General features: G+C 39.6%; 1 protein-coding gene across 9 annotated transcripts in view; it reads right to left on the bottom strand.

The window, feature by feature from the left end:
- The window catches only part of VEPH1 (ventricular zone expressed PH domain containing 1), a 250,115-nt gene that overhangs the window by 159,157 nt on the left and 74,862 nt on the right, over window positions 1-16,096 (bottom strand). For all 9 annotated transcript variants that reach the window (XM_059391671.1, XM_059391670.1, XM_059391669.1 and 6 more), the window contains exon 6: window positions 8,652-8,861. In XM_059391671.1, the coding sequence (XP_059247654.1) occupies window positions 8,652-8,861 (210 nt within the window). The remainder of the gene's footprint in view (window positions 1-8,651; window positions 8,862-16,096) is intronic.

Here is a 16,096-nt window from a genome sequence, read left to right as displayed (position 1 = left end):
GGGCTCTGTATTCTTTTCCACTGATTTATGTCTCTATTTCTGTGCCAGTAACATACCGTTTTGATTACCGTAGTCTTGTAGTGTATCTTGAAGCCTGGGATTACAATATCTTCAGTTTTATTCTTCTTTTTGAAGATTGCTTTCTCTATTCAGGGCCTTTTGTGGTTCCATACCAATTTTAGGATTATTTGTTCTAGTTATGTGAAAAACGCTATTGATATTTTGATAGGAATGACATTAATTCTGTAGACTACTTTGAGTGGTATGGACTTTTTAACAATATTTGTTCTTATAATCCATGAATATAGAATATCTTTCCATGTCTTTGTCTCATCTTTAATTTCTTTCATCAGTGTGTCATAGTTTTCAGAGTACAGGTCTTTCACCTCCTTGGTTAAGTTTATTCCCATGTATTTTATTATTTTTCAAGCAACTGTAAATGGAATTATTTTTGCAATTTTTCTACCACTTCATTATTAGTGTACAGAAATGCAACCGAGTTCTACACATTGATTTTGTATCCTATGACTATTGAATTCATTTATCAGTTCCAGTATTTTTTTGCTGAAGACTTTAAGGTTTTTTATATATAATATCATGTCATCTGCAATAGTGAAAGTTTTACTTTTTTTAAACCAAATTAGGTGTCTTTCACTACTTTTTTTTTTAAAAAAAAGATTTATTTATTTAATTTAGAGAGTGGGGAGGGGCAGAGGGAGAGGGAGAAGAGAATCTCAAGCAGACTCCCTACTGAGCATGGAGCCTGATGTGGGGCTTGATCTCACAACCTTGATAACACGACCTAAGCTGAAACTAAAAATAAAATGCTCAGCCAACTGAGCCACCCAGATGCCCCATTTTCTTTCTATTCCTTGTCTGATGGCTGTAACTATGACTTCCAGTACCTCGTTAAATGAAGATGGTGGGGGCACCTGGGTGGCTCAGTGGGTTAAAGCCTCTGTCTTCGGCTCAGGTCATGATCCCAGGGTTCTGGGATCGAGCCCCGCATCGGGCTCTCTGCTCAGCAGGGAGCCTGCTTCCCCCTCTCTCTCTGCCTGCCTCTCTGCCAACTTGTGATCTCTGTCTATCAAGTAAATAAATAAAAATCTTAAAATTAAAGAAAAAGAAATGAAGGTGGGAGTGGAGATTCTTGTCTTGCTCCTGATCTGAGGGGGAAAGCTCTCCATGTTTCATCATTGAGTATGATGATGTTTTCTGTGGACTCTTCATACATAGCCTTGATTATTTTGAGGTATGTTCCCTCTAAACCTACCTGATTGAAAGTTTTTATCATGAATGGATGTTGTACCTTGTCAAATGTTTTTTCTGCATCTACCGAAATGATCCTAAAGTTTTTATTTGTTCTCTTGATGATATGATGTACCACTTTGATTGATTTATGAATATTGAACCACCCTTGGATCCCAGGAATAAACCCCACTTGATAGTGGTGTATTATTTTTTTTAATGTGCTGTTGGATTCAGTTTGTTAGCATTCTGTTGAGGATTTTGCATCTATATTCATCAGAGATATTGGCCTTTTGTTTTCTTTTTTGTTGAGGATTTTGCATCTATATTCATCAGAGATATTGGCCTTTTGTTTTCTTTCTGGTAGTGTCTTTTTCTGGTTTTGGTATCAGGGTAATGCCAGCCTCATAAAATGAATTTGGAAGCTTTTCATTGAAAGCCACGGTCCCTTGTTGATTTTCTGTTTGGATGATCTGTCCATTGATGTAAGTAGGGTGTCAAAGTCCCCTACTATTATTGTGTTTTTTTCTATTATCTCCTTCATGTTTATTAATAGCTGCTTTATGAATTTGAGTCCTCCCATGTTGGGTGAATAAATATTTATAATTGTTATATCTTCTTGTTGGAATGTTCCAGTTATGACTTTACAGTATCTTTCTTCCTCTTTTGTTATAATCTTTGTCTTAACGTCTATTTTTTCTGATATAAGTATTGCTACCATGGCTTTTTTTTTTTTTCACTTACATTATTTTATTTTTTTTTTAATTTTTTTTTAAATTTTTTATTTTTTATAAACATATATTTTTATCCCCAGGGGTACAGGTCTGTGAATCACCAGGTTTACATACTTTTACCTTCCATTTGCACAATAAGTGTTTTTTCGTCCCTTCACCTTCAATCTGCTTGTGTCTTGAGTTCAGAAATGAGTCACTTACAGGCAGCATATAGATGAGTCTTGCTTTTTTATATATTCTATCACCCTATGTCTTTTGATTGGAGGTTTTAGTCCATTTACATTCAAGTTATTATTGATAAGTATATAGTTACTGCCATTTTGTTGCTTGCTTTATGGTTGTTTTTGTAATTCTTCTCTGTTCCTTTCTTCTCCTGTTCTCTTCTCTCGTGGTTTGCTGGCTTTCTTTAGTGATATATGTGGGTTCCTTGCTCTTTATTTTTTGCATATCCATTACTGGTTTTTGATTTGTGGTAACTATTAGGTTTATATATAACATCCTCTGCGTAGAGCAGTCTATATTACCTTGATGGTCACTGAAGTTTGAACTCATTCTTTATTTCTCTCCCCCTCTCCAATGTTTTAGGTATCTGACATACCATGCATCTTTTTATTTTGTGAATCCCTTGACTGATTTTTATAGATATACTTAATTTTATTGCTTTTGTGCTTTCTACTTTTCTTACTCCTGTTTATGGTCTTTCCTTTCCACTCAAACTGCCTTTTAACATTTCCTGTAGGGCTGGTTTAGTGGTCATGAATTCCTTTAACCTTCTTTGTCTGGGAAGCTCTTTATCTCTTCCTCTACTCTGAATGATAGGTTTGCTGAATAAAGTACTCTCGGCTGCAGATTTTTTCCCTTTCAGCACTATGAGTATATCATGCCACCCCCTTCTGGTCTGCAGAATTTTTCTTTCTTTCTTTCTTTCTTTCTTTCTTTCTTTCTTTCTTTCTTTCTTTTTAAATATTTTATTTATTTGACAGAGATCACAAGTAGGCAGAGAGGCAGGCAGAGAGAGAGGGGGAAGCAGGCTCCCTGCTGAGCAGAGAGCCGGATGCGGACCTGGGATCATGACCTGAGCTGAAGGCAAAGGCTTTAACCCACTGAGCCACTCAGGTGCCCCTAGTCTGCAGAATTTCTGCTGAGACATCCAATGATAGCCTTATGGGGTTTCTCTTGCATGTAACTCTCTTATTTTCTCTTGTTACTTTTAAGATTCTCTCTTTATCAATACTTTTTATCATTTTAATTACTTACTATGTGTCTTGATGTGGGCCTCTTTGGGGGGATTTTGTCAGGGGCTCTCTGTGCCTCTTGGATGTAGATTCTGTTCCTTAGATTCAGGAACTTGTCAGCTATTCTGCCCCCTTTTCTCTTTCTTCTCCTTCTGGAATCTTTATGTGACTGTTATTAACCCTGATGCTGACACTGCGTTCCCTAAGTTTATTTTCAGTCTATATTATGTTTTCTCTCTCTCTCCTGTTCAGCTTGATTGCTTTCCATTACTCTCTCCTCCAGGTCACTGATCCATTCTTATGCTTCCTCTAGTCTAGTATTTATTTCCTCTTGTATTTTTAAAAATTTCAGTTACTTAGTTCTTTATCTGTAATTGGTTCTTTTTTACATATTCCATCTCTCTGTTAAGCATCTCAGTGAGGTCATCCACTCTCTTCTCAGGTCCATTGAGTATCATTACAATCATTACTTTAAATTCTTTCTCAGGCATATAGCTTACCTCTGTTTTGTTTAGTTCTCTTGCTTTGATTTAGTCCTGTTCTTTCATTTGGGACATATTCCTCTATTTCTTCATTTTGTCTAACTCTCTGTGTCTGTTTCTGTGTGTTAGGAAAGTCAGCTATATCTCTTGTTCTTGGAAGTAGTGGCCTTATGAAGAAGAGTTTCTGTAGTGCCCCGCAGGGCACTGTCCCCTGTTCACCAGAACCCTTGCTTTAAGAGTGCCTCCTGTGTGTGTCCTACTGTTGTGCCTGAGCCACCTTTGCTTTAAGCCCAGTGATTTGTAATGGCTCTCTTTTCCTGTTGTGGGCAGGGTTTGGTCCCTGTGTGGTTATTAGGTCAGGTTAGGGCCTCCTTGGTTTTGCATTGAGTCAATCAAGTGTTGTCCAGAGATGTGGTAGCTGGCACCAATCTGCTAGGCATTTTGAGGTTGGATTCTTAGGAGCTGCTATTGTCTCCTAAGGTCTCCACTGCAATCTTCTCATTGGAGAAAGACAAAAGGACCTGTGCACTTTGGCTAATGTGAAGACACATCTAATATAGTAATATTTCTTACTTGTGCATCTGCTTCAACTGAGCATCCCACATAATTGGGGTGAATCCTGGCATGATGGAAACAATTTGTGTCCCTTACTTGATAGTGCCAAGGAAAGAGCACCTCAGGGACAAGAATGCATCATTGCCCCAGAAGCATGTTTCCCTGGCTTATGGTCCTTCCTTTTTATTCTCTATCCAGTAGATATGCTTTGGGTGTAAGCACAAACCTGAAAATGGTTCATGAGGTACTCTGTTGCCTCCTATAGTGATACAGGCACCACACCATACAGCTATTAAGTTCAGTTTCCTTTAAGTTTGGGTGAAAAAAAGATCCCTGAGGTCATTTGAGAGATAAAGAGAATAACAATCTGTAGGGTTTTAGTTTTTGGTTTATATACACAACTCTCCCTGCTGTTTGCAATGCAGATGGAAACACTGTTACATTGCTCTCAAGGTGCTGATAACAGTGTGTCCACCCACATGGCCCTGATGTGAAAGACAGGCACATCTGGTCTGGTTCTCTGTATCCAGGCCTTGCAGTTCTCATTCCTGGCCTCATGCAAGCATAGAAGTTGAGGCACAAGTTGATTAATAATTCATGCAATTGATTCCAGGCTAGCTCTACTCCAAGACTCTCCCTGGCCTGATGACTGCATGCTCCCAGGAGTCTCACCTATTTCTCTTAAGGATCTAACAGTTCAGTTTTCTGGAGACCAGGCAATAAGGGAGGGATGAGACAGTATGCTCCAGTCAGTCACAGATTATGCATTTCAATGTTGGAGGAAGATCCTCAAAGTTGGATTTGTTTTTCTGTATTTCTAAAATCATTTAAATCCTAGCAATGTCATCATCTGATACTTGAAAACCCTGAATACATCTGAAAATCCTATTTTGTTGCAAGAAGAAAAATTTCTAAATGAAGCCAATTTTTAGACAGGACAGGATGAGAGAGAGGACCACAAACTGAGGTTACTAGGGTCCCATGGCTGTCTTATCCTTAATACTCTAAATATTTCCATGTCTCATATATTCCTATGTCTCTTTATCTCACTATAGACCAAGTTCTCCATTCAGAAAATGGTGGTTTTTTTGTTTTCTGTGGATTTTTTTTTTTTTTTGAGGCAAAATTCCTGCTGCTCCCTCCTTACTACAATTCTCTTCTCCACAGGTGTCCAGGACTCTAACTTCTGCCCTCAGGCCCACCTGGCAATGTACTTCACTAAGTTCATGTTTCCTTTTAGAATGAGTTGGGTAGAAATACACATACATATATAACTTCCTTGCTGGTTTTGGTCTTTGGGAAATGGTTCCATGAGATTTTCAGAAAGTTGAACAGGTTCACCAAATGAACCCATTAAGAGCTGCTTAGACTACTACACGTGTTCTTGGGACATCCAAACTTTATCATTCTTTAAAGTCAAAAGAAAGAGTTTCTAATGGTGATATTTTAGGGGTTAGAAACAAATAAAAAGAGCATTATTTCTCAGTAAAGGAGCCATACTGACATTTATAGGTGATTTGGTCAGGCAGACCTTAAATGAAATACAGTAATGAAATGAAGACTCTCGGAGCAGAAGGGAGGTAAACCTATGTAAGGATGTTATTTTTGAGGAGAGAAAACAAACTCTGACTTGACAAGCTGCAACAGAGGAACTATTTGCCCTCTATCATTATTTCCACCCTTCTCTCTTGATATGTAACCACCTGAATTCAGACTACATGTTCCAGCCTCCCTTGCAGCTGGGTGTGGTCACATGTAACTTTGTTCTATGTAGCCAGTGGAATATGAATAGTAGGTTGTATTTGACTATCTGGAAGATAGTCTTCTTTCTTTCCTTTCACCTCCTTGATGGCTGAAATACTGACCTGATGGGTAAGGATAAATAACCACCTTGGACTGTGACACAGAAGTTAAGTGTTCTCTGGTATACTCAAGGGTCGGTCTCTGAAACATGAATTTCTAGACAGACTGCTTCCAAGACTTCTTTAAGTGTGAGTGAAATAAATGACTGTCTTTGTTTAAGCCACTATTGTGTTGAGTTTTTGTGCTACTCTCAACCATACCTAATCTAAACTGCTTATATCAGTAGTCTGGAAAAGTTTTAATTGATTGACAAAGCTTGATGGAGGAAAGAGAAAGAGTGATGGAGAAGACCTGATTCTAAACTAAGATGGAATATGCATTAAATATTTTATATCAGGGGATCTCAAATACTGATCCTGACAGCTGCATCAGAGTTACTCCTACAAATCCAGATTCCTGGGTCCCCTTCCTGGAGATTCTGATTTAGTAGATTTTCTATGAGTCTCATGAACTTATATCATTTAAAAACTCCTGGGTGGCTCCTGGGTGGCTCCTGGGTGGCTCAGTGGGTTAAGCCGCTGCCTTCGGCTCAGGTCATGATCTCAGGGTCCTGGGATCGAGGCTCGAATCGGGCTCTCTGCTCAGCAGGGAGCCTGCTTCCCTCTCTCTCTCTCTCTCTGCCTGCCTCTCCATCTACTTGTGAGTTCTCTCTGTCAAATAAATAAATAAAATCTTTAAAAAATAAAAAATAAAAAAATAAAAAAAATAAAAAATAAAAACTCCCCATGCAATCCTGATATCTAGGTATATTTGGAAGGTATTTGATCTGGAATTGTTCTTTGCTGGGAAGGTGAGTCAGAACCACCAGAAAAAAATTTTTTCCCTCAAACACAGATGCCTTCATGAACATATGATAATGTGAGATCGAGAAGAGTGGGAGGGACAAATATTTTGATACTCTGAATTCTGAAATAAGTGATTCTTCAGGCTCTTTGGATCTCCTCACCTTTTCTCTGCACCCACCCAGAGTCACACAAATGTCACCATAACAGGCAACTCTCTGTCAGGTTAGCCTTAGTTCAGGTAAACCTACAGTGACATAACTGTATGTGGCTAGTTGTTTTTTTTTTTTTTTTAAACCAGATTACATTTTCTATGGGAAGTTCAATCACTTCCAGTGTGCATTATAACACATTAATGAATCATTAGTGTATTTGTGATGAAAACAACTACCATTAGAGTGCAGGACGAGTTTTAAAGATTCCAGGGCCTCACACATCAGAGGTTGAATTTTTTGGTACCTACAAAAATCTGCAAGGTCAGCAGATTCAGTTGAACAGCTGTCAGCTGAAGCTGTTCTAAAAGCACTTGGGCACACCAGTGGGTTCCTCTGGCAGCAAAGGTGACAGGCATGGCAAAGTGTTACCAGAAAGTAGATTATGGCAGGTGTGAGACATTCCCAACAGCAGTGAATAGGACAGGATTATATTAAGCACATGTCCACACCAAAGTAATCCTTTTACAAGATCCCCTCCTCATGTTGACAGTTACAAGCTGCTTGACCGCTCTTCTCTCCCACCTTTTTCTGGGAAGCTAGAGAAAGTCCCTCCACCAGAAAGAAGCCTCTCATTCACTAGGCCATCTGCAAATCTCAGCAGAAATAAAATAAAACAGAACCAAAGGTCCATTCTAAGACAAACTTTGAAAAGAGTGCCAAGGATAACAAAGATCTAACTCCAGCTGGGTCACCAACTGACCCAGTCTCAGTTTGGGTAAGTTTATCTAGTTTTTAAGAATTAAGGGACTGAACTTGATGAACCGTGAATTCCCTTTTAAGAGTTGTACAATTTTATATCTATCTTATAGGAAACTGTATTATATGTAAGTGGGTGAAAGTAAAAGCTTCCTTCTATCAATTATATATTTATTTTAATTTTAAAAAGATAAAAATCCTAAATCCCAATGTAAAATCATCAGACAGACTTGCATGTATGCATACCCTTCAGAACCTGAATTTCTGGAAATGGTTTCTTGGTCGCCTAATCCCCACAAGCTGATGGCATCCTGCTGTTCCTGCCAAAGGATTCTATTATGCAAATATTTAGGCCTTTTAAACATGCACAAACGTTTATTTCACTCTTCCAAGTAACATCATCCAGAGGGCTCAAAAGATACTGAATTCATGTATTTATTGACAGTATAGCTATGGGATCTTATTAATAGGTATGTCTGAGACCTAACCTTATGCTTCCTGATGGTTTTCTCATTGAGCAAAACTGCAACCAGAAATAAGACACAACCCTTTTATTGGTTATTGTTATTACAAAGTGGTCTTGAGTCTGTCGTAGTGCTTTCTCCATTTTAATCCTTCCCCTTCTCTATGACACTCCAGCAATGAGATCCTTACTTACCGAACCTTCCACCTAGCCCTGCTATAATGCGCCCTTGTTCCAAAGACCACTGTCCATGCAAAAGGTTTTAAAAGAGAAATGGGAACTCTGAGAAGTTCCAGGACAAATTTGGAGGTCCAACAGCCCCAATGGATGAAGCGGCAATGGAATTTTGGGAAACAGAGAGAAAAAAGCCAAACTTACTTCATCCACATGCCCCACAGCTCCGTAGAGTCTTGCCATTTGTCCGATGAGGTAGGGGAATCTCTCACCAATCTCTTTCAGCATTGGAAGAAAACCATTCAAAGCCACAGGTTCATAGCCTGCTATCTCTATGAGGATGTTTAGGATGACATCATTATGGGTCGAATCTTTCAAATGCCCGATTAGGAAAGGAATACATTTCTGAGCCACCTACAAAAAGGAAAGAGAGGAGAAGAAAGAGAAATAAGGAAGAAAATTAATTAAATCAGAATCAATCTAGTATTTTTTGCATGAAATCTAAAGTCAGCACATTCTGGGATTATTGCCCTCATTGCAACTCAAACATATCCCCCACATCCGGAATTTAAAATTTATGATAAAGTTTCAGAGGTTTCGGTTTCTTTTCATCTGTGCTGTGCTATTGGAGAGTAAAGTTTACAAAAATGTTTAGATACTGCTATTCATAAATCAAGTTTTGATGTGTTATGTCCTCACCAGGAATATTACATTTCCTCCAACCCACCATGAGAGCTATGATTTAAAGGACAATATGGTATAAGTATGTCAAAGATCCTTGATAACTTTAATGAACATCTTCAAGTTGGAGAAGCATGCCTTAGAAATACTTAATAATAAAAATAAGGAAACAGGAAAGAGCTTTAACATTTTCTTAATTTTCCATTTTGATCACAAAAATGTACTAAGATAAAAAAGATTACCAAAGTAAAATAATTTCTACTCTATTCCTGATACCCTAATGTTGCTTTCTTGACTTGGAATGCTTTTGTGAATATAAAAATGCAATAATTCATATTAAAGAAAATGTGACTTTTTGTGGAATAAAGTCACTATGTTAATACACATACAGGTTACATGCTAACAATTTGATGAATTGTTTGGTCTGTTAAAATAAAATAATTAGAAAGGATAATCTGTGGAAAACTGAACAATAAAGTAAAAACAATTTGCTCATCCCTATTTCTACTACGTTGACTTTGATGTTGGTTTGCTCTTTTGGCTTGTCACTTTTTTTTTTTTTTTTTTTTTGCAAGGTCAACTTGAAATGTAGCTTCCAGTATTAAAACAGAATCTGATACTCAGGTTGGTCTGCTAAATTTATAATTCACCTTCTGCCAAAAACCTACTTCCCCCACGTCCCTCTCTAGCTAGCTCTAAGTATCTCTTTTCTCCATAAATGGAACCATTATCTGCCTGGCTACTCAAGTCAGAAATCTGGGAGTCACTTTTGACATCTGTTTCTCCCTTATCAGAGCCTCATCCAAGCAACCACCAAGTGGTTCATTCCACCTCCCAGGTATCTCACAGATCTCTCCACTTCCCTTCATTTTCATTCATCTCTCCACTCACTCATTCACAAATATTTATTGAATCCTCCCTATTTGCAAGGTAGTGTTCTAGGTGCCAGTGTTATGGCTGCTAATAAGTCTGACTTTGTGGAATACTTCAGTATGTAGTAAAGAAGACATTCCATAAAACAAATAATTACAAAGGAAATGCTTAACCATAAATTCTAATTAAGTGCCGTACAGGGAAAATCCAAGGTGCTGTGAGACCTGTGAGACATGTCCTGGGGACCTCATTCAGTCTGGGGTCAGGAAAGTACTGTCAGCAGGTACCTCTAAGCTGAAACCACTGATCCCCTCATCCTGAACCTATCCAGCAGCTTTCTAACTATTCTCTCTGTCTTTAGTCTCATCCACCCAATTCCTTTTCTGCTTTGTGGCCACAATGGTAACCCTTCCCCCGCTTAGCATAGTTCACTAATTTGACATTGTTCTCCAGATAGAGATTTAACATACCTTTTCTGAACTGATGACAATCTTTCTAGACTTATCTTACCTATTCTACCATCTCCCATCTAGATCCTATCACGTATCATACTTCAACCATGTTGATTTTTTAAAAAATTTTTTCTTGACCTGCTAAGTTTTCTCTTGCATCTAGTATTTAACTCATGTGATCAACTCTGCCTATAATTCTTATTATTCTATTTTGCTTGACACTCCTCACTCCTGAGGCCATAGATTAGCTGCTATTTCCTTTAAAAGCCTTCCTCCACAACCTTCTCTCCCCATTCAGTCCAGTGTCTAGGCTGAGGCCCCATCATACCCTAAATGGCTCCCAACAAACCCTTCTCATGCTTTCTTCATATTGCTGCTCTAGATGTCTGCTTTGCAGGCTGGAATAAAAACTCTACAAGGTCAAGACTCAATTCTAATTTGTATTCCATTGCACACCCAAAGCCTAGCACAAAGCCTGGCCAAAAAATGAGTCGATAAATATTTGAGGCACAAATCAAAGGAAGACATGTCTAAATGACTTTTTAGGTAGCATTTGAATAACCTCCACACTCTACCCCATAGTGTTGAACAGTTGCACATAATGTTTAACATACATATTGTCACATGTCATATACAACATAACTAATAGGGACATAAAAAAGACATTTTGAGATTATTAAAATTATCCTACGTACAAATTTAAACTTGATACTCATAGCCAGTACTTGCTAAGTAAGGGCCAGGGCTTGTTTCTGGTATATGGCACATAGGAATGCACAGTTCCGTAAATGCTGCCTGTGCATTTGGAAGCCGTTGTATGTCCTTCAGGAGAAACCACGAGAGATCCCTGGCACATGAGGCAGAAGTGTCAGCCAGCTGCTCTGGGTCAGGGCACCATACTTAACCTGAGTCTTTTAGGAATGGAAAATGCTTACACACTTCCTGCCCCATTCTATAAAATTCCATTTCCTAGTCCTTACACTTCATGTCCTATTCCTGGAACATGAAGGTCTCTGTGACACGTGCTTCTAGTCATGCCAATTTTATTTAAACTCTAGCCATACATCCCAAGCCATGCAAGAAAAATACTGTATTCATTGTCCCATAAAGGAAAAAAAAAAAAAGAAAAGAAAAGAAAAAACAAGTGAGCAAGCTAGCTAGTGAACTGGCTCATGGCGGATACATGTATGTTTAGGCAGAGTTGAACCCATAGAAGCAAAGAGAAGAGAAGCCTTGAATAGCATAAACAAAGTCATTTTACCAGTTAAACAAAAGTTGATTATTTTGCCATTTCCTGATAGCCCAAAGCTTATTATGATGGTGATAGAAAGGATAGATATTTCTTGAAGTTTATCATACATATGAAAAGCAAGTGGTACTTTGGGCTTTAGATAGATTATTCTTGAATAAGAAGGAATTTTATTTTCTAAACACAGGGCATTTCCTTAGGCTGCTTTCTTTCATGCTGCTTCACTTGGGGCTGCTTCACATCTCAGAGAAAGCTTTGTCATCACTGAGAGCAGAGTAGCCACTAAGACAGCATTAATGCCTGGAGGAGAGCAAGCCGACATGGCCTTTGTTCAGGCCATAAACCTCATGGCACAGACTTCTGAAAGAGCTTCCCAACTGACCCCTGGCCTCAAATCTCTCTTCCTTCTATTCTTCTGTCATTGTCCCAAAACCCCATTAGAATCATGTCAAGACTTCAATCTCCAAAGATTTCTCATGGCTTACAGCTGGAATCCCAATGCCATGGCATTCACTGATAGGCATATCTACTGTCTCTTCCACCATGAACTCTGACCCAGAGACATGCCACTGATCACCCACAGCTGGTCCCAACACAGAGAGAACACTTATGCTTTCAAAGCCCATCTCAAATGGTTGTACTCGTGGGAACCATTCCCCACAGCCTACTTGAACACATGCAGGACCAGGGGTTAGAGGACAAATAAAGGTCGTCACACCACACACTCAAATACTCAGCAGCTACTCCTCCACCTGACACATATACCTTTATAACAGTCTAGGAGGCCTTAATTGAATTTGGAAGTTTTGGCCTGGGTATAGGGACCAGAGGGAAATGACCCTTAGACCACATTTCTTGTCCCTCTTTTCTCTTCTCCCTCAGCTTTGCCCTGAAAGGGGTCTTGTATGCATGTATGTGAATACCCCAGCCCACATATACAAGCTCATCTGGGACACGCCTCAGGCCTGTGGGGTCACACCGTCAGCATGGCCTGTCCTTGGGAGAACAGATCCAGGGACCAGGCCTGCTGAAGCCCTGGAAGCAGGAAGGAGATGATACATAGGAAAAGATTTCCAAGGTCCCAGTTACCTGGACTACATTTAATAGGCAATGGAATGCATGGAAATTGGGAGAACATGCAGGTGAGGCTCAGATCAGGACCTTCCTTACTTTAGAAGACAGTCACTTTTTAAAGACAGTCCTTTTTAAAGACAGTCACCTATCTCCGACTTGTCCACTCCTTCCAGGGCAGACTTAATCACTGTCTTTTTTGTGCTCCCAGAGCAGTCTGCTGACGGATTTAGCATCTTGTCATTGACCTCAAGTTTTGTCATTGCATCTCATCACCCCAGGCCATGGGGACCTTGAGGGTAGGGCCATCTGAACACATAGCACCATAACTTAATTGGCAACAAATGACTCTTCAACTCTTATGCATAGAATAGAAGGTAGAGCTATTGTGTGTGTGTACATGTGTGTACATGTGTGATTATGTACTCCCTCTTAAATTGATCCTCAGGCTCAACTGTATCTTCTAATTAATTTGGCCAGCATTAACAATCTATTAATCTCCAAAACTATGTAATAACTGTCATTCATCCTTTGCTAATCACTCTTACTATACTGACAAAATATATATTCTTAAAACGATGGTTCTGCTCCAAAGACTGTTTAGAACAGACTATATATTCCATCACTCCATCTTCTTAATGTTCTGCAAATAGCTTCTTATTTTAAATAAGTACCAAAAGTGACCTCTGAGTATTGTCAGCCAGATGATGCTTGGGTAGGTGCTGCACGATTAGGTACGTGAATAGGAATGCTCAAAGCTGTTGAGGGAAAGTCCAAGAAAATGACTCTCTCCTCTAGGAGCCAGACCACAAAAGCAGTTTCTCTGGGTTTGGACATTAATCAACAGAGGGCTGACATTGCTATTTTCTGCCACTCATCTCTGTATGGTTGGGGCTAGAGGCCCAAATCCTGGGGATAATAACAGATGGGCCCTTATGTGTTACTAAATTCTCTTTCTTTTGTTGGCTAGATTACAGCATGGCTTATGGCAGCCAAGAATACAGACTTAGCCCCAAAAGGCCACTTGGAAAACTGACCACCCAGCCTTTTCCTATAAATGGACCCTGAGGATTCTCTGGAGGTTCCAGCCTGAATCACCAGCCAGGAACTCCCTCCCTCCAGCTAGAAAGGATAGTTTCCTGAAAGAGAGATACCCAGAGGGCAGCGATGAAGGAAGGGAACCCACCTGCCTGGCTGGCCACAACACCCATCCCCACCCCTGTCCTGCTTCTTTTTTGCCCACTGTCTAATTAAGGAATGTAAGAGAGAGAAGGTGACTCTGGCACTTCTCTGGCTCACTGCCTACACACCTCAGTAATCAAGTGTGAGCTCCCAAAGAGCTGTGTGATAAGCCATAGGAGGCTGGTGGGGGATGCTTTAACATGAAGGAGAGTGCTGATGAGAAACAAAGGTTTGGATCTTTCTCCTGCTCTAACTTCTTCCCCCATTAGGGTCCTGGCACAGGTAGGGTCCATTCACATCACTGTGGATTTCCTAAACTTGTGGATTTCCTTGCTTCTTCATTCTAGGATACACACCCAGCACTCAACAATGCCTACGGGACTCTGCTTTCACTCTCTCCTCCTCCTCATTCAGTCTTATTTATTCCTTCTTCTCCTCTCTAGCTCACCTTTCTGACTGCTATCGTCCACTGGGCCCTCTGGAATTTCCATCTGCTTCATAAGCCACAGCCTGACAGCCTTTTTCCAGGATGTTGAGGCCAAAAGATCTCAACAGCTAGAATTAGACTAGGTTCACAATGTAGCCCAGCCTTAAATCTATGGCTTTAGGAAAGTTACCTAACCAGTGATAGCCACAGATCTTCTGTAAGTGGCAGTCTCAGGGAGGGCAGTATGACTGTAATGAACAATAGGAGAAACAGACACTGCCCATATGAAAATTGGAGGGGCTGGTAAAGAAGAAGAGACTGTGAAAAGCCACTTTGCTATCACTCCTTTGTACCACCACAGTTGTCAACCTCTCCAAACGTTGACTTTTCTGTTGACCAAAGGAAAAGTTATTATGGTGAATAAGTGAGATAATGTTATAAAACACCTACACAGTGTCCAGAACTTGACATTAGTTCAACAACTATTACTGCCCCTTGTTTACCCTCCTCTGCTTCCTGTAACCAGCTGGGAACCCTACAGGAACACCTTGGAGAGGTTCCAGACCACCACAATAGAGTAAACAGCCCAATAAAGAGATTCAAATGAATTTTTTTGCTTTCCCAGCACATATAAAATTTATGTTTATACTCTACTATAGTCTATTAAGTGTGCAATAGCATTATGTCTAAAAAATGTATATATCTTAGCTAAAATACATTGTTTAAAAATGCTAACCATCATCTGAGCTTTCGGCGAATTGTAATCTTTTTGCTGGCAGAGGTTCTTGTCTTTATGTTGATGGCTGCTGACTGATCAGGGCAATGGCTGCTGAAGGCTGGGGTCCTGTGGCAATTTCTTAAAATAAGACAGCAATGAAATTCACCACATCAACTGACTCTTCCTTTCACAGATTTCTCTACAGCATGAAATATTATTTGATAGCATTTTACCACAGTAGAACTGCTTTCAAAACTGGAGTCAGTACTCTCAAATCATGCTGCTGCTTTATCAACCAAATGTATGTAAGATTCTAAATCCTTTGTTGTCATTTCAACAGTCTCTACAGCTTCTGCACTGGGAGTGGATTCCAGCTCAAGAAACCACTTCCTTTACTCCTCCAAAAGAAGCATGTCTTCATATCTTTAAAAGTTTTATCACGAAATTGTAGCAATTCAGTCTCATCTTCAGGTTCCTGTTTAATTCTAGTTCTCATGCTATTTTTGCCATATCTGCAGTTACTTCCTCTAGGGAAGTCATGAATCCCTCAAAGTCATCCATGAAGGTTGGAATCAACTTCTTCCAAACTTCTGTTCACGTTAATATTTTGACCTCCTCTCATGAACCATGAATGTTCTTACTGATGTCTACAATGGTAACGCCTTTCCAGAAGGTTTTCGGTTTACTTTGCCCAGATCCATCAGAGCAATCACTATGTATGGCAGCTACAGTCTTATGAAGTGTATTTCTTAAGTAGTAGTACTTCAAAGTTCAAATCCACTCACTGATCCACTCATGTTAGCAGGTATGAAAACATTGCTTTCATAGTACACATCCATCAGAGCTCTTGGGTGACCACGTGAATGGTCAATGAGCCATCATATTTTGAAAGGAATCTCTCTCTTCCTCTTCCTTTTTCTGAGCTATAAGTCTCAACAGTGGGCTTAAAATATTTAGTAAACCACGTTGTAAACAGATGTGCTGTCAACCAGGCTT

The sequence above is a fragment of the Mustela nigripes genome, chromosome 2 (genome assembly GCF_022355385.1).
Source record: "Mustela nigripes isolate SB6536 chromosome 2, MUSNIG.SB6536, whole genome shotgun sequence".
Taxonomy (NCBI): domain Eukaryota; kingdom Metazoa; phylum Chordata; class Mammalia; order Carnivora; family Mustelidae; genus Mustela; species Mustela nigripes.
This window is presented reverse-complemented; position numbering and strand designations above follow the sequence as displayed.